General features: G+C 36.8%; 1 protein-coding gene across 2 annotated transcripts in view; it reads right to left on the bottom strand.

Moving 5' to 3' along the window:
- Positions 1–11,614: 11,614 nt before the first annotated feature.
- Phlpp (PH domain leucine-rich repeat protein phosphatase) overlaps positions 11,615–27,143 on the bottom strand; it is a 142,985-nt gene continuing 127,456 nt past the window's right edge. For both annotated transcript variants that reach the window (XM_069842612.1, XM_069842613.1), the window contains 3 exons: positions 26,075–26,215; positions 22,653–22,844; positions 11,615–18,520 (listed from right to left, as the gene is read on the bottom strand). In XM_069842612.1, coding sequence (XP_069698713.1) covers positions 17,443–18,520; positions 22,653–22,844; positions 26,075–26,215 — 1,411 coding nt within the window. In that variant the 3' untranslated portion in view covers positions 11,615–17,442. The remainder of the gene's footprint in view (positions 18,521–22,652; positions 22,845–26,074; positions 26,216–27,143) is intronic.

Here is a 27,143-nt window from a genome sequence, read left to right on the forward strand (position 1 = left end):
ATATATTTTTACGATTTCAAAAAATTATTTACTTTTTTTTTTTTTTTCAAAATTTAGTTCAATGTGCAGTGATGATGCGTTTCCCACATTATTAAAAAACTATCCAACATTCTGTGATTAAATTTTTTTTTTGTGTATTTGTGGATGTCATATCTACAATATGATGCAAGATCACTTCTCTACCTTTGATAGATTGTCAGATAAAAAACAAATTCATTTAAAAAATGGTCAAATATTAGTATTTTCTATTACATAAAATTAAAAAAATATATATATATTATTTATTAAGGAGTCCATAATCATACCTATCTTTAAGAAGGGGGATAAGACTAACTGTAGTAACTTTCGGGGAATATCACTTTTGTTGACGTCGTACAAAATTTTGTCCAATATTCTTTTGAGAAGGTTAACTCCATATGTAGATGAAATTATCGGGGATCATCAGTGTGGTTTTAGGCGTAACAGATCAACTATTGACCAGATATTTTGTATTCGACAGATAATGGAGAAAAAATGGGAGTATAAGGGTACAGTGCATCAGTTATTCATAGATTTCAAAAAGGCATATGACTCGGTTAAGAGAGAAGTTTTATATGATATTCTTATGGAATTTGGTATTCCCAAGAAACTAGTTCGATTAATTAAAATGTTTCTCAGTGAAACGTACAGCAGAGTTCGTGTAGGTCAGTTTCTGTCAGATGCGTTTCCAATTCACTGTGGGCTGAAGCAAGGAGATGCAGTATCACCTTTACTTTTTAACTTTGCTCTAGAGTATGCCATTAGGAAAGTCCAAGATAACAGAGGGTTTGGAATTGAACGGGTTACATCGGCTGCTTGTCTATGCGGATGATGTGAATATGTTAGGAGAAAATCCACAAACGATTAGGGAAAACACGGAAATTTTACTTGAAGCAAGTAAAGCGATAGGTTTGGAAGTAAATCCCGAAAAGACTAAGTATATGATTATGTCTCGTGACGAGAATATTGTACGAAATGGAAATATAAAAATTGGAAATTTATCTTTTGAAGAAGTGGAGAAATTCAAATATCTGGGAGCAACAGTAACAAATATAAATGATACTCGGGGAGAAATTAAACACAGAATAAATGTGGGAAATGCCTGTTATTATTCGGTTGAGAAACTTTTATCATCCAGTCTGCTGTCAAAAAATCTGAAAGTTAGAATTTATAAAACAGTTATATTATCGGTTGTTCTGTATGGTTGTGAAACTTGGACTCTCACTTTGAGAGAGGAACATAGGTTAAGGGTGTTTGAGAATAAGGTGCTTAGGAAAATATGTGGGGCTAAGAGGGATGAAGTTACAGGAGAATGGGGAAAGTTACACAATGCAGAACTGCACGCATTGTATTCTTCACCTGACATAATTAGGAACATTAAATCCAGACGTTTGAGATGGGCAGGGCATGTAGCACGTATGGGCGAATCCAGAAATTCATATTGAGTGTTAGTTGGGAGGCCGGAGGGAAAAAGACCTTTAGGGAGGCCGAGACATAGATGGGAAGATAATATTAAAATGGATTTGAGGGAGGTGAGATATGATGATAGAGACTGGATTAATCTTGCTGAGGATAGGGACCAATGGCGGGCTTATGTGAGGGCGGTAATGAACCTCCGGGTTCCTTAAAAGCCAGTAAGTAAGTAAGTAAGTAAATAAGTAAGTATTATTTATTAAGGAATGTAGTTGAAAGAGCATGATATTGTAAACATGAGTTTCAGCAATACAATAAAAGAAAGAGAACATGAAAAAGTTAACAAGTTTTTGAGTTATGAGGGAAACGCTTCATCACTGCACAGTGAACTGCCAACATTTTGAATTTTGAAAAAAAATATATATATACTGTATGTAGGCATATATGAATCATTTTTTTTAAATCGTAAAAATATTTTTTTAATATAGCAGAAGGACAGTGTTTTATACATACCAATTTTCATTATTGTACAAGATACAGTAATGGAGGAAAACAATGTTGCATATTTGCAAAAATTTTACTGCTGTAAGCTATACCTAACCCCTTAACACGGTGGAAGAAAAAAATAACTTTTTTATCTGCTCCCATGAAAATGTTTGCTTGTTAGTGAGCCAAAATTTATAATTTATTATAACAGAGGCTTATACTTATAGGAAACCTCTATTTTAATGTGTATAAAACAGAATTATATGTAGGCCTACCCGTAAATGAAAACATACAATGAAGGAAAGTTCTGGAAATAATATACAGATAATAAAAAGCAAAAATGGACCTTATGGGGTTATGTTGTGTTTGAATTTTAGTGCAAAACATTGCTTATGCAGCTAAGTGTAGAATTTTATGTTTCGTTTCACCTTTGTATTAATTCCACTCCCTATATTTATTTTCCTCTTTTTGTAGATACCAGTAGGCCTACTTTCACTTAATTTCTATTTTGGCTTTTAATTGTTACCTTATGTTTTGCCTGCAACCATTTTGATCAACTACCATGTTATTTGACAATTTATTCCAATTTCATAATCTCTTATCTAGAATTTGCTCACTGTTTCTCTAATTGATATACCGGCATATGACTTCCGTTTCGGTTCGAAATTTTGTTACATTATTGAAGGGAAAAAATGCAGAAAACTGTCTTCACTTGATTCATTTTCACCTCTCTCATTGTTTATTTATTTTCTATTGGTTACAAGTTCCATTAAATTACTGAACTTGAAGCTTTCTTAAAACTTTCAAGATTTTTTCTTTCTTAACCTTACTTTCTGGCTTTTCCAAGCCTATAAAAATCGTAGGGTAACCATTATCTTTTCACTTGGAAATCTCTAGTACCAGTATCTTTCTTTCCCTCATTCCCATGATGAACCACTGTAACTTTTTACTGTAGTGAATAGGAAAGCATAACTACTATATGGCACAATAATGACATTGAAGACTTACCGTATTTGTATGGAAATCCGATTTTCATGAATTATTATTTTTTTTTTTCCCACGGAATTTCTGGTAATTGAGTCAAGAGAGTTAAAATCTTATAGGTATGTAAGAAACTGTTTCTGTCTACAGAAAGAGTCTCGTTCATATCCATAACAATTTTAATTCTCTGACTCAAGTGGCAAAAAATTCGTGAAAAAAATTATTTGCGAAAATTGGGTGTGCCTACTCATTTGCTTGTGATGCTAGAAGCTGTATTTATCTCCATAATCTGACACAAATTTATGTACAGTAACTTAATTGGTTCATACATAAAAGTTTGGAAAGGCCCAGGTTTGATTCCCGGTCGGGGCAATTTACCTGGTTGATGTTTTTTTCTGGGGTTTTCCCTCAACCCAATATGAGCAATGCTGGGTAACTTTCGGTGCTGGACCCCAGACTCATCCCACCGGCATTATCACCTTCATCTCATTCAGATGCTAAATAACCCAATATGTTGATAAAGCACTGTAAAATAACCTACTAAAAAAAGTTTGAAATGTATGATGTAGTATGTATTATTTTTTTGCACTGTTTAATATTCTGTTATTTACTATCATGTAGTATTTAGTTTCCAATTCTAACTGCATAGCATGATTTTAATTCTTCTTTCAATGTATTAACCATTATCCTTCCTCATTAGTGCTTTAGATGTATAATTACTGGAGTTTTGAACTCATCATTGCTTGTTCAGAACCCTTGCTTTTTCTTTACTAGGGTTTCTGTTTGACCTATTAGTTTCCAGTCCTCATTTCTTACGATTTGGAAATGAATTCGATAAGATTGAAGCTGACCACTCCACTAAAACAGTTGCTGATGTTTAATTATATTATTACTTTTAGATAACCACTCCTAAAGTAGATCTTTTAACGTTAGACAAGCATTGACTATTATCCGGTAACATGCAAAAAGTGCTTTTAACACTAGTGCGAAAAGTATTTTTAGCCCTCATTTTCAACTGTTTGCACCGATTGTCAACTGTTTCCCAGTCACATGATAGCAATCACAAGGAATAAGTAAAGTGGTTCAAAACCAGGTCTGCTTTTAAAAATTACCGTCTTCTTTTGCTTAAGAAGCATACAAAAATTAAATAACAACTATATTCCTGAAAACCATAACTTTTGGTAGTGATAAATACACTTGCCAGAATTTTCGGGAAGTAAATTAAGATATTGAAACATCGTCTGAATGTGTAGGAAAAATCTTTTCGTTGTACTTACTTTGAACATTATTTATTTTGCACCATTCCATAAATTTGTACCATATTGCTTCCTTAATTTTGATATTGCTAGTAATAATTCCAATGTTATCCTTCCTGCAACTTTTTCTATTTCTTCTGGTTCACTTTCAGAATTATTAATTTCCGAACGCGAATTGAAGCTCCAACTATAGTGTTTAATACATTTACCACCAGATAACAGTCAGTATTATAACTTTCATGAAGATCCATACTGTAAACAACAGTTCAAAAATATTTTCCGCCAGGTATCAGATCCAACAATGTCAAGTAAAATGTGTAATTAAATGATTAATTTACCTAATGTATTTATAAATACTGAATCACTATCTAAAAAATAGTGATTTTATTTTGTTCTTAGGTTTGCTACACTCGGTCTAAGGCAACGTTTAGTAAACATCCCTACTCATAAAATAGGTATCTTATATAACATAAAATCTATTATGTATATCTGTATTAGGATTCATTTATCTGTGAAAATAGATCAATACAACTTTGGGTGCAAACTAACACCAATTCAAGAAATAGCTATCATGCTAAGTTTGTTAACATTTTATTTTGATTAATCTTTGTTTTTACTTAATTTCAGTTATAATACAATTAATATCAAATACAATTTTCCTTTTATTAAAAGAAATTGACAGGGGATTCATTGAATCCCTCGTAGCCTACTCCGTGAAACATTTATTCTGTTCGTGATTGTTATTGTGAACATCATTGGCATTGTTAGAATGTTTGGGATTAGAAATAAAAGTTCGATATTTCTATTCACTTCTGTCTTTATTCTCCACGCATTTATATTAACAAGGCATAGCCTTTTCTTAATTGCTCGTATTCCATAATTGCGTCTTCATTCCATAAGGCCTAGTCTCGAGACAACAATGCACATCAACATGACGCTAATAAGCTGTTTGAAATTGTAATGATTGAAGCGAATTGGATTCATTTGGAAATTAATACCAAAGTTAAGTACTTTAAAACTAGCTTATGTTAAATTAACCATTTCTGTCTTTATACTTCCCGCATTTATTAATCATCCTATTTGTGTACGAATAATAATGGATGTTACTTTCGTTTCCCCTTTTTGTTTTGTAATGGCTGGCTGGACACGAAACTACTTTGTTTTAAACACAAAATTTCATCCATGTTGAATCTTTCGTACACTACTTTTACACTTGAATGTAAATGGATTAAATGGCGATCTTACTCGTGTTACTTATGTAAGCATGTGCGGCTTACAGCTGTTTCGGTGCTATTCGACACCATCCTCAGAGCCTACTAGATCTTGGCGCTATCTCACTCATTGACACAACTCTTCATCACACGAACGCACCACACTACAGGCAGCGAAGTTCAGATAGCGCCGAGATCTAGTACTAGTAGGCTCTGAGGATGGTGTTCAATAGCACCGAAACAGCTGTAAGCCGCAAATGCTTACATAATTAACGCGAGTAAGATCGCCATTTAATCAATTATTTACATAATTTCAGTCATCCAAGGCCTACTGGAATTAATGACGTCACTGTATTCTCGAATGCCAAACGTTTCACTTTAAAAGTTCTTCCTTAAAATCCTCTGTTCCCTGGTGGAAAATATTTGATAAGCGTTGTTTACATGTACAACAATGGGAATAGTCTGGAAACCAATTTCGATTTCCGTATTTTGTTTTTTTTTTTCTTAATTACTTGGGGATTCATTTAACATTGTTTTTAACTACACGAGCGATTGTGGTGTTAAAATCAAAACACGATGATTTGGAAAAAAAAAAAAAGACTATATTTAGATAGATATGATCCTGGTCTATTTTAGGTTTCTACAAAATATTTACCCGATAAAATGTGAGCAAAACTCGAAAAATCTCACAATAGAAGGAAGGTTCGTGAAACTGGTTTCTATCTCCATGAATAAATACACCATGCGGTCTCTTCAGTCAGCATACCACTCAGCATCTTTAAGAGTTTGTGAGGTGCAACGAAGGACGAGCTGAAGATCAACATGAGCTTCAGACTGGGTGAGTACATGTTTGATTTTCTATATTTTACAGCGTATCATAATTCAGAGGCATTTTCAGGGAGAGGGAACATGAGGCCTCATCTATAGTTGAACATTCTTCAAACTAAATTTGGTCATTTCATACTGTACATTCTGAGACGTATAGATCTAGTAGTAGGGATTCACCTGACCAGGAAGTTGAGTTCAGAGTATGTTAACGCCGATTGCATAATGTTCAATTGCGAAGTAAGATTAGACATTTTTTATATTAAAATCTAAAATGCAAGATTACATTTCTGATATCTCAGTCGTATGTTTTTGGTTCTCATATTTATGTTAAATTTACGCTTCCAAATGTTAGTGTTGATTCTGAATATTTACAAGAGTGAAGTCTGAATCGTTTAAAGAGTCCATTTCTTTAAGGCGGATGACAAGGGGCCATGTTATAGAGAATATTTTTAATGAAGCTTGTTTGCATAGGCGGAGAGAGAACCGCTTCCTTTCGGGGGTAAAGCAAAACCATAGAATCTCGATATAACAAGGTTATGGGAGACATTATTTACCTTCTCTCCCCGTTACAGCTTGACTGTGGTAGAGTACATCGGAATACGATCTTTTAATAAAGGTATTTTAGGAGGGCATATTTCTTACAGTGTTACATCCATATCCACGATGTTTCGGACCGAGTTGTATAGGGCTTGAACTGTAGGTCTACTGCATATTATAATAGCGCATATCTTAAAGAAATCTCTCTATTTTTCTCTGTCATACACAAACACATGTATACACCAATAACACTATGTAACAGTGCTAACAGAAACTTTATCTGAAGCTTATCTTCCTGAAGATATCATATGAAATATAAATTATAATTATTTTACTTAATCTCGTCTTTAAGTTTACACATTATACCAGGATCACTTTTCTTTTTTTCTGCATTGTTGTGCAGTATGTTATTCATATTTCTCCAAGTAGCGGCCTGAACACTTGCAGACTTCTAACTCATGAGTACAGGCTGTTACAAAAGAAACATTGAGGTATAGAAGTTCTTATACATTCAGAAATCTATACTAATAATAAATCTGTAGCCGAAATTTTTCTGGTAATTTTCGATTTTCCAAAAATAATTGGTCCTAACATATATAATTAACCACCCTGAAACCTAAAATCGCTTTTTTGAAATTTTTGTTTGTCTGTCTGTCTGTCTGTCTCTCTGTCTGTCTGTCTGTCTGTCTGTCTGTCTGTCTGTGTGTTTGTTACCTTTTCACGCGATAATGGCTGAACGGATTTCGATGAAAATTGGAATATAAATTAAGTTCGTCGTAACTTAGATTATAGGCTATATGGCATTCAAAATACATTATTTAAAAGGGGGGTTATAAGGGGGCCTGAATTAAATAAATCGAAATATCTCGCTTATTATTGATTTTTATGAAAAATGTTACATAATAAAAATTTCTTTAAAAATCATTTCCGATAAGTTTTATTCTTTGAAAAATTTTGATAGGACTGATATTTAATGAGATAAATGAGTTTTAAAATTAAAATAACTGCCATCTAAGGCCATGTAATGAATTAAAAAACAAATGACTTCGTCTATAAGGGGCCTTGGACACAACAATCGAAAGCTATGAAAGATAGCCTACAGATAATGTTTCTGCGTTTCTATGAAGTAATATCAGAAGCTTAATTAACCGATTTGTATAATTAATTATTAATTCACCATTGGAAAGTGTAGTTTCTTTAGATGGACATAATGCTATAATGTTATCACAGTAACTCCTGAGTGAATCGAGGACAGGTAAGATTAAAATAGATTCTTATGCACAGAAAACTTTATGACCAAATGAGTGGTCTCTGGATCAAAATGATCGCATTTTAATTTTTTAATTAAATTTAAATTAAGTAACATAATAAACGATTTATCCTTATATCAAACACGAATGTTCCCTGGATCAAATGTCCTATTTTAATTATATAATTACTTTATATTTATTTCTAACGGGTGCAGCGGAGCGCACGGGTACGGCTAGTTTAAAATAAATTAATATTATAGTCCAGACATATAATCTGAAGACATTAATTCGTTAATGTAAGCCCAGAAACTTAATCATAAACAAAAGCAAGAAAAATCTTTTGAATTCAGTATTTTATAACGTTAATAGAAAAAAAAAAGAAGAAGAAGAGAGTTCAGGCAAGTTGGGGGAGGCAGTGCTCTCCACGCCCCCATAACTCCTCCTATGCTTGTTTGCATTTATTAAATAACAATGCATTAAAAACCAGTTCAGAGAGAAATATTGGCGGAGCAAGACTGGCTAGAATAGTTCCGTGAAATATTTTCAAGAATCCGGAATATGTCAATCGGAATTAAAATATAGCCTAATACATTTGGGAGAGGGACGGGAAGATTGGTAGTCGGTTTTCCCAATCCGTTTTTCCCAATTTTTTTTACAACGTTTGGGATTCCCAACACAGCCTGAGTTCCAATATTCATTTTCCCCACACCATTTCTCCAAATCCTCTTTTCCCACTCCACTTGGTTCCAATAATCTTTTCCCCTAATATACTTTCCCAACTTGCTTTTCCAAGTACAATCGTATTATGACAACTTACCTGAACATTTGTTCGAATTCAAAATTTTTAGTCTATCGACAGCTCTATTTTTTTTCTGCTATCCATTCATCCCTTTTAACTCACTTCTTAATTTAATTGCTAAAATTATAGCAATATAGCAACTAAATGTTTTTGGTGCTTGTAGATGCATGACTACCTAAATGGTTTAAAACAAGCTTCCTTATTGCTTGTTGAAAGAAGCATACTGAGAAAGAAAATACCGATTGTGTGAAGACAAGACTGTTCACAGAACCTAATAAAAATAATGATAGTCGTGCATCGTTTACAATGACGGGACACGACATTACATAAATCAGGGCCCAATAGGAAATCAGAATTTCATGACGTCATGACGCAGGTCGCGACGCGACGAAAGTTGAAATTGAGTTAACTTTTACCGGAATGCGTATGTGTTTTGTTTAGTATGGCTGAACGTGTGATGCCAGCTTATGAGCACGTCACCGTTTACTTGTGCATAATATACCTGATGTATGTATTTTGAATCAACTGTAAACACAAGTAGGTGTATAAATGGAACTTATTTACAGATTATAAATGATACAAATTGCCAAAATTATGTAGACAGTACAAAATGTCTAGTGAAATTTAATTATTTCTTACAATTCTATTTTCAATTTGTAAAACACGATGTTTTTAAGATTGATAGTAGTTTTATACTTGTTTACATTTCGACTGAACGTGAATGCTATTGCCAATGGCCTTGCGCCCAACACATACCAATACACAACTTAGTAACAAACGACTGCTCTAGCGTATATAGCTATAGGACAATGACTGTCTGTTCTCATTTTCAAAAACGTTATACTCGCAAAACACTTTTTTTTTTCCGGAAAATCTTGACGGTTACAGAGAAACATTGCATGACTCTTTTCCGTAAGTTATTTATGCTTTGTGACTAATATTTTTTGGCAGTTTATATCGTTTACACCCTGTATAAGAAACTGGAATGGTAAGCGTTTATCTTAAGGATTCATCTGGCAGAAAACTATTGATAATCACATAACGTGTGATACGCAGGGATGCATCGTTGCTAGAGATGAACAAAACTAACTGTCGCTCTCGCTCGCTGTGTTCGTTGCATTTGTCTTTCGAGTCTCGTCTCGTCATTCTCGTGCGCTTCGAGTCTCGCTCATCATTCTCGAAATAGCATTTGGTCGGCGTGGGAAAATTTCGTAACTTTGAATAACATACATCATTGAAATAAATAACATTATAAATGTTTAAAAGAGACAAGACAAAACAGAACAGTAACTTAGTTATCAAAATGTTCTGGTTCTATTATATGATATTACTTTCGGTTATATAATAGTACATTATGCAACGAGCCTATAATGATAGTAATTAAGACGCGAGTATGTTTGTTTATGAAACGAGCGCAAGCGAGTTTCATAATTTTCATACGAGCGTCTTAATTACCATTATAGGCAAGTTTCATACGACTTTTTATGCTCGACCATATTTCTAACTTGAAATTATTCAGAAGTATTCATATTATTCGTGTCTGACTCAAGAGCGGAAGTGACCTTGTGCATAGCTCGTAAATTGTGAGATGTGCGCAGACGCGAAAGTATTGATTTTTTCCGAGGAACAATAATATCATTGACCTTGATATAATCTAGAGAATAACATGAACTAATTTTGATATAACCTTGAAATTGATTTAGAATTGAAAAACGAGATGACAAATTGAATTTATTTGACTATTATTTACAATTAACGCTAATTATTGTAGTAACAGAATATAACCTTTTGCGACAGTATTGGATTTCCAGCCTCCGTGACGTTTCCCTCGTTGTCTTTCGATTGCATATCCGAGAATAATCGAAAACCTGAACTTTAATGAATAGGTGTAATTTAATGACATGCATTAAAGGGCTACTACCAGGTGTATAATTACTACATTTCGGCATGGTCGAGCATAAAAAGAAAAAAAAAACAATTCTCAAATAAATTTGCATTTCTAAGAAACATAAAACATAACGTTAATATGTTTTTACTTGAGATTGCACACTTGATCTCAGACATATGAAAAGAAAATTCCTAGCCTTTTAATAAGTGCCTAGTAATTAAATAAAGACTGGGGAACGGATTATTATACACAGAAAGGTAGAGATGATGTTTAAAATTGGCTACTTGATTGTTTATACATCTATAAGAGTTGCCAAAGAAGATAAAAGTTCAGTCAAGGCTACTTGACGTTCGGGACTTCGCGAGTGATCAATCTCGACGTCTCGAAACACAAGCAGTCTTTACGTCAACGACGCGACGTATACAAGATTGTCGTGCGGGTTTTCGACTTTGCGGGCGCTGCAGCTGTTAGTCTTGCTTTCTCGATCGTTGTTCATCTCTAATCGTTGCTCTTCTCGCCTTTCCTTGGTGGTTGGACCAATTTACCGATGCAGTTTACACTTGTCTATTTTAACGCTGCATCCCCCCCCCCTCCCAGGGATAAGGAAATGCATGCGATGTATGTGAAATCGAGTTCCTATATTATAGAATGAAATAGTTTAACATTTAGATATAATAGTAAATGAGTTGCGTCCACACCTGTGGAGTAACGGTCAGCGCGTCTGGCTGCGAAACCAGGTGGCCCGGGTTCGATTCCTGGTCGGGGCAAGTTACCTGGTTGAGGTTTTTTCCGGGGTTTTCCCTCAACCCAATACGAGCAAATGCTGGGTAACTTTAGGTGCTGGACCCCGGACTCATTTCACCGGCATTATCACCTTCATATCATTCAGACGCTAAATAACCTAGATGTTGATACAGCGTCGTAAAATAACCCAATAAAAAAATTAATGAGTTGCTTAAGTCTTTTATTTATATTGAAGTTCACAGACGTTTCGAGAATTTCAATTACCGTCTCAGGTTCATTCAACTGTTACGCAAACTGTTCTGTAGAGGTCCTTCACTAGTCGCTTACATACTGGTGCATGATGTCTACGAGATCACCTTTGTTTATCGGTATTCTAATAAATTCCAGACATTCTGTTCATTTATATTTGTCTCAATTACAGTACTTATTTCAGAATTTCACGCAATAAAGACACTTTTCCTTAAGCATTATTTCACTCACTGTTAAAGTGTTAGTTTGCGAAACTGTCTGTATTGAGGATCACTGTCACTGAACTGTACTGAAAAACACACTTCACATAATCTTGGATCTTCTGATTTATAAAGTTCTTTTCACTGCCCACAATATTCACCGTAAGTTTTAGAACTGCAAAATATTTCTGTACTTCACAAATATTGCTCAGGGAGAAAAACTTTGGGGATGTATTACTTGAGATTTTTTTTTATCCAAGAAAGAAAAACTATAAATAAAATTGAGTCTATTTTAAGTCGTCATTAGGCCCTATTGGTTGAAACTTCGATATCTTCCACAACACATCTGAACTGATGTCTTATTGTATTGTGTTATTACAAGATCAAATTAAAATGAGAGATAAATAACTTTACAAATATACACACAGCATGGTCTGAAAGTATGAATCATTTCGTAAGGTACATATTTTTTGTTACATTTGTTTAGGCCTGCTGTATTTCACAAAGCAATGTTTATGTGCGATTTTAATTCTCATTTGTTTTTATTTACGTAAACAATGATGAAAAAGGAGCCAACACACAAAAAATATCTTCTTACCCGTTCCACACTATATTCACATTGGTTTGAAGTAATTTATTAAAGAATGTAATCAAGACTAATTCAGAAACATATTAAACTCATTACCCTTGCACTATAAACGGATGGTCCCTGGACCAAATGATTGTGCTTAAGGGGAGAGGATGGTATTTTTTTAACTTTTTCCTATTTGGTTTAAATTTTAATTTTTTGTATGTAGAGAGCTCATGGCTGTAGCAACTCAACCAAATATAAATATTTTGAAAAAAATTATTTGGGGGCCCAAATTTGAAAAAAATATACCCCATGCAGGATTTTGCAATGTACTTGCAAAAGCATGCTCTACAAACTGTCTGTAACAGAATTTTGATATTAGTCCCTATGTTTGTAAAATAAGCAATTAAAATTTTATAACAGTTTAAATATATTTTTTTTGCAAACAAACGGACGTATTTTTAAAATGAAATCAAGTAACAAAATTCTGTTACAGAGAAAAGTTTCCTAATAGTCTAAAGAATGTGTGTTCTAAATTTCATGCAAGTATCTTTAATAGTTCAGAAATTATATCCATTTTTGTCTGGAAATGTAGCAAAAAAACGAAGTTATCGGAAACCGAACAAAGGGGGCGTGTGATTTAAAAATTCATAACGCAGGAAGTTTAAAAATGACGTCTCAACATCTAGTAGGGCCACAAATACCCACAAAATATTATGCAATGCATTCCACACATATCAAAGTGTATTTTAAAGAATTTTTTTTTAAATTTAAATTACCGGAAACAACAATAAATGGGGGCGAGTGATTTAAAAATCCATAACGCAGGAAGTTTAAAAATGGCGTCTCAACACCCGACAAGTGCACAAATACCCACAAAATGCTATGCTATGTATTCCACACATATTACAGAGTATTTTAAATATATTTTTTTTAATTTACTAATTTTCCACCAAAAAATACCATCCTCTCCCCTTAAATTATTTGGGTCCAACAGTAATTAAAAAAGATGTTGAAGGAAATATCCTTTCTCCTAAATGTATGCTTCCTGGACTGTAATGATCGTATTTTAATTATTTAAATACAAATTGCAATTAAACGAATTATCCCAGGATCAAGTGATTTATTTAATTCATAGTTCCATCTGGTATTTTATGAGTTATTATATCTGATATAGCCTACCTACCGTTAATTGTTTTCATTGTAACAGTAGGCCATGACTGACCGAGTGTAAAGATCCGCTCTCAGAGTGGTGGAGTTCGGGGTTTGGGGTGGCCCACAAGCCACAAGTCGTGCTAAAGATGTTGCTTTGCTAATTACCAGTATGGAGTGTTGTGTAATATACGGAACTTTTACCTATTAGGTATATAAATTTCGAGGTTACCTAGTTATTTTCAAATTATTTAAGTATGTTTTTCTCTCGTGTGTGGTGTGGGAGGGTGTCGAAGTTTCATTTAAAATTGTTTGGGTCTATTTTAATGAACTCGTCATTCTTCGTTGTTTAAAATATCGTTATTTGCATTTATGTAGAATAATTTGGGATATTTAACCACATGTTGCAATTTGATTTCTTCAAACGTTTCATAACTACTTGCAAATCAAGTCATAAGTGTCATATTGCCCAAAATCTGGAAAAATCGCCCAATATGTTGCGTCAGTTATGCTTTATTAATACTGTACTGCAGTGTGTACGTTCCAACGATTTTTTTTAAATACGTGATTGTCATGAGCGTAACTTATTACTTAGTTTATAAGCGTTCAACTAAAAAGAAAAAAGAGTATACATTTATTATACGAATAGGGTTAGTCCCCCTTTATTTAGGTTAACGAGGTTTTACTGTAGTTGAGTCAAAATGTTAATTTGATTAAAAATAAAAGTCAATTTAATAAAATATGCATTGTTTTTGGCTACTGAAGCATAAGGGACGAAACAGAATAGGCGCCATTCCTGGGGCTGGAACACTACGACTTAAGGCTGGTCCACAATAAATCGGGAACGGAAACGACAACGAGAACTGAAAATTATGAAAATAAATGCATTTAAATGTGAGCATTCACAATTAACGAGAAGCATGTCGGAACCGGGGAAGGGAAACGTGAGAGTTGGCCAAGTTTGAACTTTTTCGATCAGAGCCTACTAGATTCATTCTTTTGTCATCAAAAAGCTATTTGGTCGTCGTATATTTTGTGTCGAGGAGGCCGTGACATATTTTTTTTGTTCATTCATTGCTTGTAACTAACCCAGAAATTCAGTAAAATCGAGGCTGGTTCACAATAAATAAACCGGGAATGGAAACGACAACGAGAGCAGAAATATTGTTAAAGTAAATGTATTTACATGTGAGCATTCACAATTAAATTTCACGTTCTCGATCCTGGGCTCCGGTAAGGTTCTCGTTAATTGTGAATGCTCACATTTAAATACATTTATTTTAACAATATTTCCGTTCTCGTTCCCGTTGTAGTTTCCGTTCTCGGTTTAATGTGAACCAGCCTTTTCTTTCGATATTTAGTACGTGTATATGTGTTCAGATTACCACGTGAATTCAATTCTTAAATATTCCGTGTCTTAAATTTCGAAGTTAGTTAATCTGTGTTTATGTTAGATGGCTTGTACTCATGAGAGAATGCCATTGGTCAAGTATACATAAATAACATCAGAATGCATAATATCGACTTTACATATCGTTATTGACATACCTATCGATATGCATAGCGGTCCACACCTGTGGAGTAACGGTCAGCGCGTCTGGCTGCGAAACCAGGTAGCCCGGGTTCGAATCCCGGTCGGGGCAAGTTACCTGGTTGAGGTTTTTTCCGAGGGTTTCCCTCAACCCAATACGAGCAAATGCTGGGTAACTTTCGGTGCTGGACCCCGGACTCATTTCACCGGCATTATCACCTTCATTTCATTCAGACGCTAAATAACCTAGATGTTGATACAGCGTCGTAAAATAACCCAATAAAATAAAAAAATAAAAAAAAACAATATTTCCGTTCTAGTTCCCGTTGTAGTTTTCGTTCTCGGTTTAATGTGAACCAGCCTTTACTTTCGATATTTAGTACGTGTATATATGTCCAGATTACTAAGTGAATTAAATTCTTAAATATTCCGTGTCTTAAATTTCGAAGTTAGTTAAATCTGTGTTTATGTCGGCTGGCTTGTACTCATGAGAGAACGCCATTGGTCAAGTATACATAAATAACATCAGAATGCATAATATCGACTTTACATATCGTTATTGACATACCTATCGATATGCATAGCGGTCCACACCTGTGGAGTAACGGTCAGCTCGTCTGGCTGCGAAACCAGGTGGCCCGGGTTCGAATCCCGGTCGGGGCAAGTTACCTGGTTGAGGTTTTTTCCGAGGGTTTCCCTCAACCCAATACGAGCAAATGCCGGGTAACTTTCGGTGCTGGACCCCGGACTCATTTCACCGGCATTATCACCTTCATTTTCATTCAGACGCTAAATAACTTAGATGTTGATACAACGTCGTAAAATAACCCAATAAAAAAGATATGCATAGCCGTTTCCGTTCTCGGTTTATTGCGAATAAAAAATCTTCACGTTCACGTACTTCCTTTCCCGTTTTTGTTTCCGGTTTATTATGGACCAGACTTTATAGTTGAAATCTGTAATTCCGAAACGTGTGTACAGCTCGACCAAGTTAAGTCTGCGAGCCGAGAGGGGAAGTTGTAGGCAGGTTTGTAGTGAAAGGAGGCGGTATCGAAAGGAGACCCGTACAGTCACATACGACAGTAAAGTTTTCCTACTGCGGTTCAGTTCATAGAGCGCTAATGAAAACGTAAGAACACTCCGAAAACAAGACACTTTGAAATAGACTGTACTTCTATATCTGCTTGACACACTTTCGACAGTGAGGTTTGGCGTTCCGATTGGCAAGCGTGGGCATAGGAGAGAAAGTAGCATGAGGAGGGGAGGTGAGGAGACAGCATAACGGTTGTCAGAGCTTGCCTTTTTCTGAAGACAAGGAAAACAACTGCGTAGTGTATTTCAAACGATGTACACACACTTTGAAATCTGAGCCTCAAATGACCTATGTGGCAACTGTGTTTTGCCTCTAAATTCCTCTACACTCCATCCCGGTATCCCCACTCGCAGACTTGACTTGGGCAAGCTGTAATAAGGTTCGTTCCAACAGCAGTCAGGAACCGTCCGTAGCAATCGTGAGCATGCGCAGTACAGAAAAAGCGTTCCAACACAATCCGAACCAGTCCTGAACCGGAAACATGTACTGCAGTCGGGCGTTCCAACAAGCTTTGACACGGGTTCGGAACGGTCAGAAACAGTCCGTGGATTGAGGCATGTACGGAAGAGTACGCGAGACGCGCATGCGCATAAGCTCACCAACGTCTCCTGGATACTGAAGAAAGACATGGTCGACTGTTCTCATCAATGAGGTTAAGATGAAAAGTGACAGTACAGACGAATAATAAAACTAGAGATTTAATTTAAAGTTTCGCCAAAAAGAAAGGGAATGGAAATTATTCGGATATTGAAACAGTTAATTACAATTTCAACATGCAGCTTTGATTAAAAGTATAATAAATAACGTGCATACATTAATAATTAAAAAAAGAACTATTTTTAGATGAGAGTCCCCCAATACACGACGTTGAATTATCGGAATTCTTGCCTTCCATATTTTTTGTTATATTTTTATAGAAAATGATCGAAATTCTATTTTCTGCAATTAGAATTAACTGCGAAACGATAATAATTAAGCATCCCGTTCTTAGCAAAGATGATCACAGTTATAGCATCTCTGGATTTAGTACATAACGATCCGTGAAAGCGTTCCAACAGCGTCCAGTCCAGTTTCAATCCCATAGCAGATGCTCAACTAGCGCATGCGCATAAGATGGTACAGGAACCGTACATGAACTGATCCATGAACCGCTTGTTGGAACGAACCTATAGATTGTCGTACAGGTTTGTCAACTGCAACTCTTCATAGTGTCGTTATTGTGGAGTGGGTACAGATCACAGCTCGGTGGTGGTGACGCCCCAGTACTGCTGCATGCGGCCGTCCTGCTCCAGGGAGTCCTGCGCCGCGGCGCGCTCCTGTATCACGGAGAAGTTGTACTCCAGGTTGTAGGGCATGAGGCGCTGCAGGCTGCCGAAGTAGGCGGCGTTGGGGCCGCCGTGCAGCATCTGGCGCCGCATGCCGGGGTGGAAGGAGCGCGCGCTGCCGAAGCGCCTGGACAGGAAGGGCGCCGGGGCGGCCGCCGCGTCGGACAGGTGAGGGCTGCTGCGCGAGCGCCCGCGACGCCCGAAGCCGCGGGACAGCGTGTCCAGCTCCTTGTCGAACAGCAGCTGCGTGTTCTGCTCCAGCATGTACTCCCAGCACTTGAACTGCTCCTCCGACACCTGCGTGTCCGACTCCTCCTCGGCGTCCGCCAGGTGGCCGTTGCTGTAAGAGTCCATCTTGCTGCGGATGGCCTTGAGGACCCCGCCGCCGCCGCGCTTGCTGTCGCGGTAGCTGCGGCGCTCCAGCGACTGCGCGTTGCTGCGGTACGTGCGGCAGTCGCTGCTGGCGTGGTCGCTCTGGCCGCTAGGAGACGAGCGGTCGGCGTCGGGCGGCGGGAAGGAGCCGCAGCAGCAGCTGCAGCGGCACTGCGCGCGCACCTCGAGGCCCCCGAAGCGCACCACCAGGACGCTGAGGTTCTCCTCGCAGCCGTAGCCCTGCGCCAGGTCCTGCAGGCGCTTGGCGGCCAGGATGGCGTTGCCGACGTCGCGCGCCTCCGCCGCCGCCTCCTCCGCCCCCACCACCTCCCAGAAGCGCTTGTTGGCGACGATGAGGCACTCGTCGGCGTCGCCCAGCGGCACCTCGGCCACGTGCGGGTCGGGGATGACGAGCGGGAACAGGGCGCTGCAGCCCAGCTGGCCGGGCCCCGCGAGCGCGGGCTGCGACAGGTCGAGCAGGGCGCCCCGCCGGCACAGTACCGCGCGCGCCTCGCCCACGCTGGCCACGCGCAGCGTGTACTGGTGCGGCCTGGAGCGCACCACGTGGCACAGCGTGCCGCACACCCCGAACTTCTGCCCCCTCTCCTTCAGTTCCCTGCGTGCCGGAGAGAATCAAGCTCTAATGCAGGGACCGTCAAGTGACTACACTCTCGTGCGTACGTACAAGCCCTCAAGCCCTGACGTACGGCTGCGGGCAAGGGTAGCTGCCTCCACAGTGGCGGAGCTAACAACTTGTATGTGAACCAAATTTGTGATAAGAATGTAAATTAATTTCAGCTTTTAATTGAAGCACGCTTTCACTGTTAATTGCACTATACTGAAAAACAGTACTCTATACAATTTTGTACAGTTAACTATATACGAAACAAATTTTTGCATGTTTGCACAATAATGAAACAAAACAAAATATACACTTTTATACAGATTAATATACTGTTTGTCTTCTTCTCATTGCTATACAATTCAATTAACAAAATAAAGCAACAGTACAAACGTTGTCATTCAAATACAATTCTCTAATAATAGTACTTTTTCTTAAACATCAGAGATCCGCTGCGATTTTTGCAGTTTTCTGTTAGTAAGCAGCTATTTAATTCTCGGAGCTATTGTTTTAGTACCAGCCAATCGCAAACATGCTTTCAATTGTTCATCACTTAGTTGTTTCTGTGACGTGACTTTGTAAACTTCATTAAACAAAACAGTGTTTCGCATACGTAGGTTGTCCCGAACATTTACAACGTTCTTGCAGCAAGATTGTACTGTTTAGGAAACCTTTCTCGTGGAAAACAAGTATAGAAATGGTTAATACTTTTTGTTTTGATACTTATCCTTTAGCTCAATATCGCTTTGTAAATCAAGTATTTCTAATTGTAGTTCGGCAGGAATATCCAGGACACTCACTGAAAAAGATATTGCAAATATCTTAAATTGTTGTTCAAGATCTCTAATATCCTCAAATCTACGTTCGAAACTTCGCACAATTGTTGCATTATTCTTATATATTCTTTCATGTCCAAGGCTTCTAACAGGTTTCCCATGTACATCCATAAATAAGGCAGTTTCATTTCTAAGTGCGAGAAAACGTTCCAGAATTTTTCGACTTCACCACCTTACCTCGGTATGGTAGAGTAAATCCCCATACTGTTAATACCATCAAGCAGTGCCCTGAAGTCCCTGTGATTGAGTCCTTTAGACCTTATGAAATTAATTGTTCGCATAACAACATCCATTACATTGCTAAGGTTCATGTTTTAGCACATAAATATTCCTGGTGCAAAATGCAGTGCACCGGTGCCCCCAAGCGACCTCGATAGGCTCCACCACTGATAGACTGCAGTGTACAAGTGTACTGCCCGCAGTGGAAGCCGTAAGCAGGCCTGTACGCCCTCTCGCGATCTTGACTCGACTTGGCGGAGCCTGCTCTAATGCCTAGATTTAATGTATTTTTACCAATTCTTGCATAAAACAGTATTATTCAGATCTTTTTCTGGTCAATCAATACAAATTTTGATGATTATTTCGTTTATATGACGTCATTCCATTTTCGACCAATGAAGTGTAATGAAATTTTGAATTCCAACCAATCACAGTCAGACTTTGCGATAATTTCTGCAGCTAGATTTATCGCTATCAATTTATCGCATGGTCCTTCTTTTGTTTAGTCGTCGTCGCCAACTGTTTCCCCGTAAATTGATGAACATGAATACATTAAGATGCAATTACACGGTTAAACTTTTCTTTCAACTTTAAAGCAATGAATGCAAGATTGATATTTAATATTAATTAATATATTTACGCAGTGAAGACCACGTTCAAAACGGCGCACCATGTAGACACAAAATCTTTATGCATCTTAATTGAACGTACCTTTTAAACTTGATTCTTTCAATATTCTTCCCAGATTGCACGCATACGCGATTGGAATATTGAGCTGTGTAGATGCAGCTTTAGTTCCGTTACACACTACAGAGAGAATGCGTTTGTCGAGCTATAAAAATTGCTTTCGTGTAGCACTCATTGTAAGTAACGGTCGAAACAAGACACAGCTGACATTGGTCCTGCTTCCACAGGTAGGCCTAATGTAACCTATAAAATTGTAGCCTATAACATTTGTATTGAAATTAAACAATTAATAGACTTTCAAATTTATGTAACATCACCGCATGTCAAACTCAAAGACCTTGCATAGAAATAATGTCTTTGATCAAACTGCCTTTCGTATGGCGTAATAAAATTCGTGTTTTAATTAGGCCTATCTATACAGAGATGGCTTCACTGTGTAGCAACATGTCTCGCTGTGAATACATAAGCATTGGTATATAGCTGTCCCCACTGTTACTGTTAAATTAAATTATGATTTCAGCAGATAATGAAAATGTATTTGTTATAATAATAAGAGAAAAGTGCAGTACATGTAATTAACATTGTTAAACCTGTATTTCGTTTTTCGCAATTGGCATTACTTAATAATAACATCGAATTTCTTTATTGCAGTAATCGATATTCATCTACGAGTATTTCAACTTGACAATGTCTGAATAGGTTAAGTATTCGTTAATATACAATTATTAACATTTTGTGATCGAATTTTAGGGATATATTATTTAAATTTTTATTTTATTCACGAAATAGTCCTAATAAATGTCACTCGAGGTCTGAGATTACTACAGATAATTATTGGGGAGTCGTAGTCATTTACCTGCAGGTTAATGTAGCCTTGTTACCGGTCCATAGTATCGTGGTCTTAAGACAGTCCTTGTCAGCCTTTTTTTTTTACGACTGTGCCATTCTTTTCCTCACATTACGTTAGTGTGACCACCTGTACAAAGTATAACTAATTCTGAACCGTCAAGTTTGTAGTCAGATGACGGTGAAATATTCGGAAGGAAATCGGGTATGTCTGTGTTTACGGAATACGGTAGCTGTTCTAAATTGATCCCAAGAACTAAACGCAAAACAGACAACTAAAGGCTGGTTCACAATAAACCGGGAACGGAAACGAAAACGAGAACGAGAGCGGAAATATTGTTAAAGTAAATGTATTTAAATGTGAGCATTCACAACTAACTATTGTGAACGCTCACATTTAAATACATTTATTTTAGCAATATTTCCGTTCTCGTTGTCGTTTCCGTTCTCGGTTTATTGTGAACCAGCCTTTAATTCGCCTTCCGTCTTTCACTCTGTTATAACGATAACATATTATCTTAGGCAAGAGGGAAGGAAAACTTCGCAGATAGGCCCCTAACATCAATTTAAAAAGGAAATAATTTAATTATGTTGTTATTTAACGCAAAATAAACAGGTTTAAACTTTCAGAAATAATAATAATAATAATAATAATAATAATAATAATGTTCATGAACTTCCATTAACTGCTCATCGGCCTCCTGGTTGAGAATCATTGGTCTGAGGCATCATGTCTCCATCATCCAGTATATGGGACCGATGCCCACCCATCACTGTGATGAATTTAGATAGTTACGATAGGTAGTGAAATCGGTTTCGAAAAGCAAGTATATATCCACAGAAATTTACAAAATAGGCTAGAACACAGAGAGACACTGATATAACATTTTTCAATATAATCGCAGTATGATAGAGACTGGATTAATCTTGCACAGGATAGGGACTGCTGGCGGGCTTATGTGAGGGCGGCAATGAACCTCCGGGTTCCTTAAAAGCCATTTGTAAGTAAGTAAGTAAGTAATCGCAGTATGCAGTCCTTACGTACGGAAGCGAATCCAAAATAAGAACAAGAAGAAATATAAAAAATTCAGGCGGCTGAATGAAGATTTAAAGAAGTACTGCAAGATACACTTTATTAGGTGTCGATGTGACACAAGAACTACAGTTGGAATCACTAATATTGTAACGTTAAATGTCAGAATATGGTGCAAACGTTCAGAAACGATGCCAGGAAACAGGCTACCGGCAGTTTCTATGAGATATGCTCAGAAGGGAAGAAGGAGTTTGGAGAGACCGAGAAAGAAATGGGCACCGGAAGAGACTAAAGAGTCTAATCCTTGAAGAGAATAAGAAAACCAGGTGTAACGGCTGGGGGGGGGGGATCATTGTGCTAACAACAAGTTACCCCCGTTCTGGTTGGACAGTCGTTCACCTCTGCTGAGGCCTGTGGACATGAAGTCAGTAGCCTTCGCCCTTCATGGGCTGTCGCGCCATGAATTAGTTACTAAGGGAATGTTGAACCGAAAGAGCGTGTGTACCTGTGCGCGGAGAGCATGGTGTACTTCATGTACTCGCTGGCGGTCTCCTTGACCGTCCGCTCCTCCAGCAGCATGCGGGGCACGGCCTTGGTGAGGATGTTGGGGATGTCGTTGTTGTTGCCCCCGTCGAACACGCCGAATAGCCCCTCCGTGTTGCAGAACGCGGGCAGGCGGATCTGCGTGATGTACAGCCTGCGAACAGTTCAAATTATAGGCCTGCCGTTTCGCTTTGTTTGTTGTGCTTATGACATTGGCATTGCTATCGACTTCCGGCCAGTTACGGGCCACGACTGTCTGGGTGGGTAACTTCATAGTATTAGCTTGCTGTCCGGCATGTCTAGAGGAAGAGAATGTGGATGTGTGACACATCAGTACACTTCAAGCTTTAAAAAGCTTTCTGGTATTGTTACGAAGTATTAGAATGCAAGAAAAATAATGACTTCGGTGTTATGCACACAGCATTACACACACTTACAGTACGCAACGTACGAAGATTGGGCTACATACATACATACATACATACATACATACATACATACATTGAAATACGTACATACATACATACATTCATACATACATTGAAATACGTACATACATACATATATTGAAATACATACATACATACATACATTGAAATACGTACATACATACATACATACATTGAAATACGTACATACATACATACATTGAAATACGTACATACATACATACATTGAAATACGTACATACATACATACATACATTGAAATACGTACATACATACATACATACATTGAAATACGTACATACATACATACATTGAAATACGTACATACATACATACATACATACATACATACATACATACATATATACATTGAAATACGTACATACATACATACATTGAAATACGTACATACATACATACATTGAAATACGTACATACATACATACATACATATATACATACATTGAAATACGTACATACATACATACATTGAAATACGTACATACATACATATATTGAAATACGTACATACATACATACATACATTGAAATACGTACATACATACATATATTGAAATACGTACATACATACATACATACATTGAAATACGTACATACCTATATTGAAATACATACATACATACACCATACATACATACATATATACATACATACATTGAAATACGTACATACATACATACATTGAAATACGTACATACATACATACATTGAAATACGTACATACATACATACATATATTCAAATACGTACATACATACATACATTGAAATACGTACATACGTACATATATTGAAATACGTACATACATACATACACCGTACATACATACATACATACACCATACATACATACATACATACACCATACATACATTGAAATACGTACATACATATATTGAAATACATACATACATACACCATACATACATACATACATACATATATTGAAATACGTACATACATACATATATTGAAATACGTACATACATACATACATACACCATACATACATACATACACCATACATGCATTGAAATACGTACATACATATATTGAAATACATACATACATACACCATACATACATACATATATTGAAATACGTACATACATACATTGAAATACGTACATACATACATACATACATACATACATACATACATACATACATACATACATACATACATTGAAATACGTACATACATACATATATTGAAATACGTACATACATACATACATACATACATACATACATACATACATACATACATACATACATGCATGCATACGTACATACATACATTGAAATACGTACATACATACATACATACATACATACATACATACATACATACATACATACATACATACATACATTGAAATAGTCAACCTGGTTGGCGAGTTGGTATAGCGCTGGCCTTCTATGCCCAAGGTTGCGGGTTCGATCCCGGGCCAGGTCGATGGCATTTAAGTGTGCTTAAATGCGACAGGCTCATGTCGGTAGATTTACTGGCATGTAAAAGAACTCCTGCGGGATAAAATTCCGGCACATCCGGCGACGCTGATATAACCTCTGCAGTTGCGAGCGTAGTTAAATAAAACATAACATTCATTGAAATACATACAACCGGTCTTGGTAGGTTGTGGGTTCGATCCCGGCTCGGGCCGATGGTATGTAAGTTTGTTTAAATGCGACAGGCTTATGTCAGTAGATTTACTGGGATGTAAAAGAACTCCTGAGGGATAAAATTCCGACACACCTGCGATGCTGATACTTCTGTAATTGCGAGCGTCGTTAAATAAACCATCATTTAATTTTTTTTTCATGCTTAAATACTATACACAGTATATGTTATATAGAGACATTACTTAATTACAAATGGCTTTTAAAGAACCCAGAGATTCATTGCTGCCCTCACATAAACCCGCCATCGGTCCCTATCCTGAGCAAGATAAATTCTCTCCCTACCATCATATCCCACCTCCCTCAAATCCATTTTAATATTATCCTCCCATCTGCGTCTCGGCCTCCCCAAAGGTCTTTCTTCCCCTCTGGCCTTCCAACTAACACTCTATATGCATTTCTGGATTCGCCCATACGTGCTACATGTCCTGCCCATCTCAAACATCTGTATTTAATGTTCCTAATTATGTCAGGTGAAGAATATAATGCGTGCAGTTCTGCGTTGTATAACTTTCTCCATTCTCCTGTAACTTCATCTCGCTTAGCCCCAAATATTTTCCTAAGCACCTTATTCTCGAACACTCTTAACCTCTGTTCCTCTCTCAAAGTGAGAGTCCAAGTTTTACAGTCATACACAACAATCGGTAATATAACTGTTTTATAAATTCTAACTTTCAGCTTTTATGAAGCAGACTGGATGATAAAAGCCTCTCAACTGAATAACAGCAGGCCCATACATACATACATACATACATACATACATACATACATACATACATACACACATAAGAAAGGAATTAGAGAGGAAAAGCAAGCTGAAATTAATAAGTGATCTGTTGTCCTTGAGAAGTATATCGATGATGATGGAATATTTGTTTAATTTCTAGCCTTGGTGGTTACTTGTATTACCTACCCCAGGGACAGCTTAAAAATACACGCAGTGGTTCATGAAGCCCAGTAACGTCATAACCGGACACTACATAGTTCTCTATAAGTGATCATTGCAATTACTAACAGTCATTCTAACTACAGGACCTACAGTCCATTGTTACGTGTCGGAATTGGAACCGCGATTCTTGCGAACTCTTAGTTCGTGTCACTAAGAACAATGATGCTAAAGGCCGGAAGAAGTGATCTATGGTGTTAACTAATGCATTTAGTTATACAAATTGAAAGACGGAGTTCCATGTCCTTCCTCTTCTAGAACTCCTTTTAGCTTTTATGGCATTTACCTCTCCCGATGGCCTGCAGTCTCGGAGAATCCCACCTTCCAGGGAGGTCCGTTGTTTGGGCCGCCTTCGCTGTAGGGTGTTGAGGGCAGACATGTGCGGTTCTGCCCGGACACGTCCACCAGACTCATCGGACGGTGAGTTCTGAATCACAGAATCATGGTAACAGTTGTATTTCATTGCTCTGTGGATGTTTACAACCACTGTAATTGTATGGGAATAAATCTATGTCAGATTCAAAGATATTTAATTGCACATGGTCCAAATACTCGTCAGTTATTAGTCAAATTTTAATCATGCTCGTACAGCCAACATTTTTTTCTCCTTGATAGGATGTATGATACACTTTAGTGGCTCCTGATTTCGTGATCCTCAGTATCTATGTTAGACGATGCAGATTATTTTTTTGTTGGGGAAACTTGTATTTCCATGAAAATGGTGGAATGAACTCTTAAAACATCAGAATGCTTTCTATATACACTATCTACCAAAAAGTAATTGGGCACTGTTTTTGCCTCTTTACAGACGTGGAAAAATTATTACCAAAATTGACGATTTTTATGATAATTCTGTTTACAAAATTTGACTTTTCAATTTAGACTACAGTTGACAATTTTCATATTTCCATCATTATAGTAGACAGAAATATGCAAAAATGTAACTGTAGTTTAAATTGAAGAGCCACATTTTGTAAAAATACACAATAAAAATCTTTAATTTTGCTAAAACTTTATAAATATGCAAAAATGTCAACTGCAGTCAAAATGGAAGAGTCAAATTTTGTAAAAATATAAAATGAAAATCTTAAGTTTTGCTAATAATTTGGAAATATCCAAAATGTGAAGTGTAGTCCAAATTGAAGAGTTGGTAAAAATATATAATAAAAATCTTCAGTTTTGCTAATAATTTGTAAATATGCAAAAATATCAAATATAGTCCAAATTGAAGAGTCAAATTTTCTAAAAATATACAATACAAATCTTCAATTTTGGTAATAATTTGGAAATACGCAAAAATGTCAACTGTAGTCTGAATTGAAGAATCATATTTTGTAAAAATTATAATAAAAATC

The sequence above is a fragment of the Periplaneta americana genome, chromosome 12, assembly GCF_040183065.1.
Source record: "Periplaneta americana isolate PAMFEO1 chromosome 12, P.americana_PAMFEO1_priV1, whole genome shotgun sequence".
NCBI lineage: Eukaryota > Metazoa > Arthropoda > Insecta > Blattodea > Blattidae > Periplaneta > Periplaneta americana.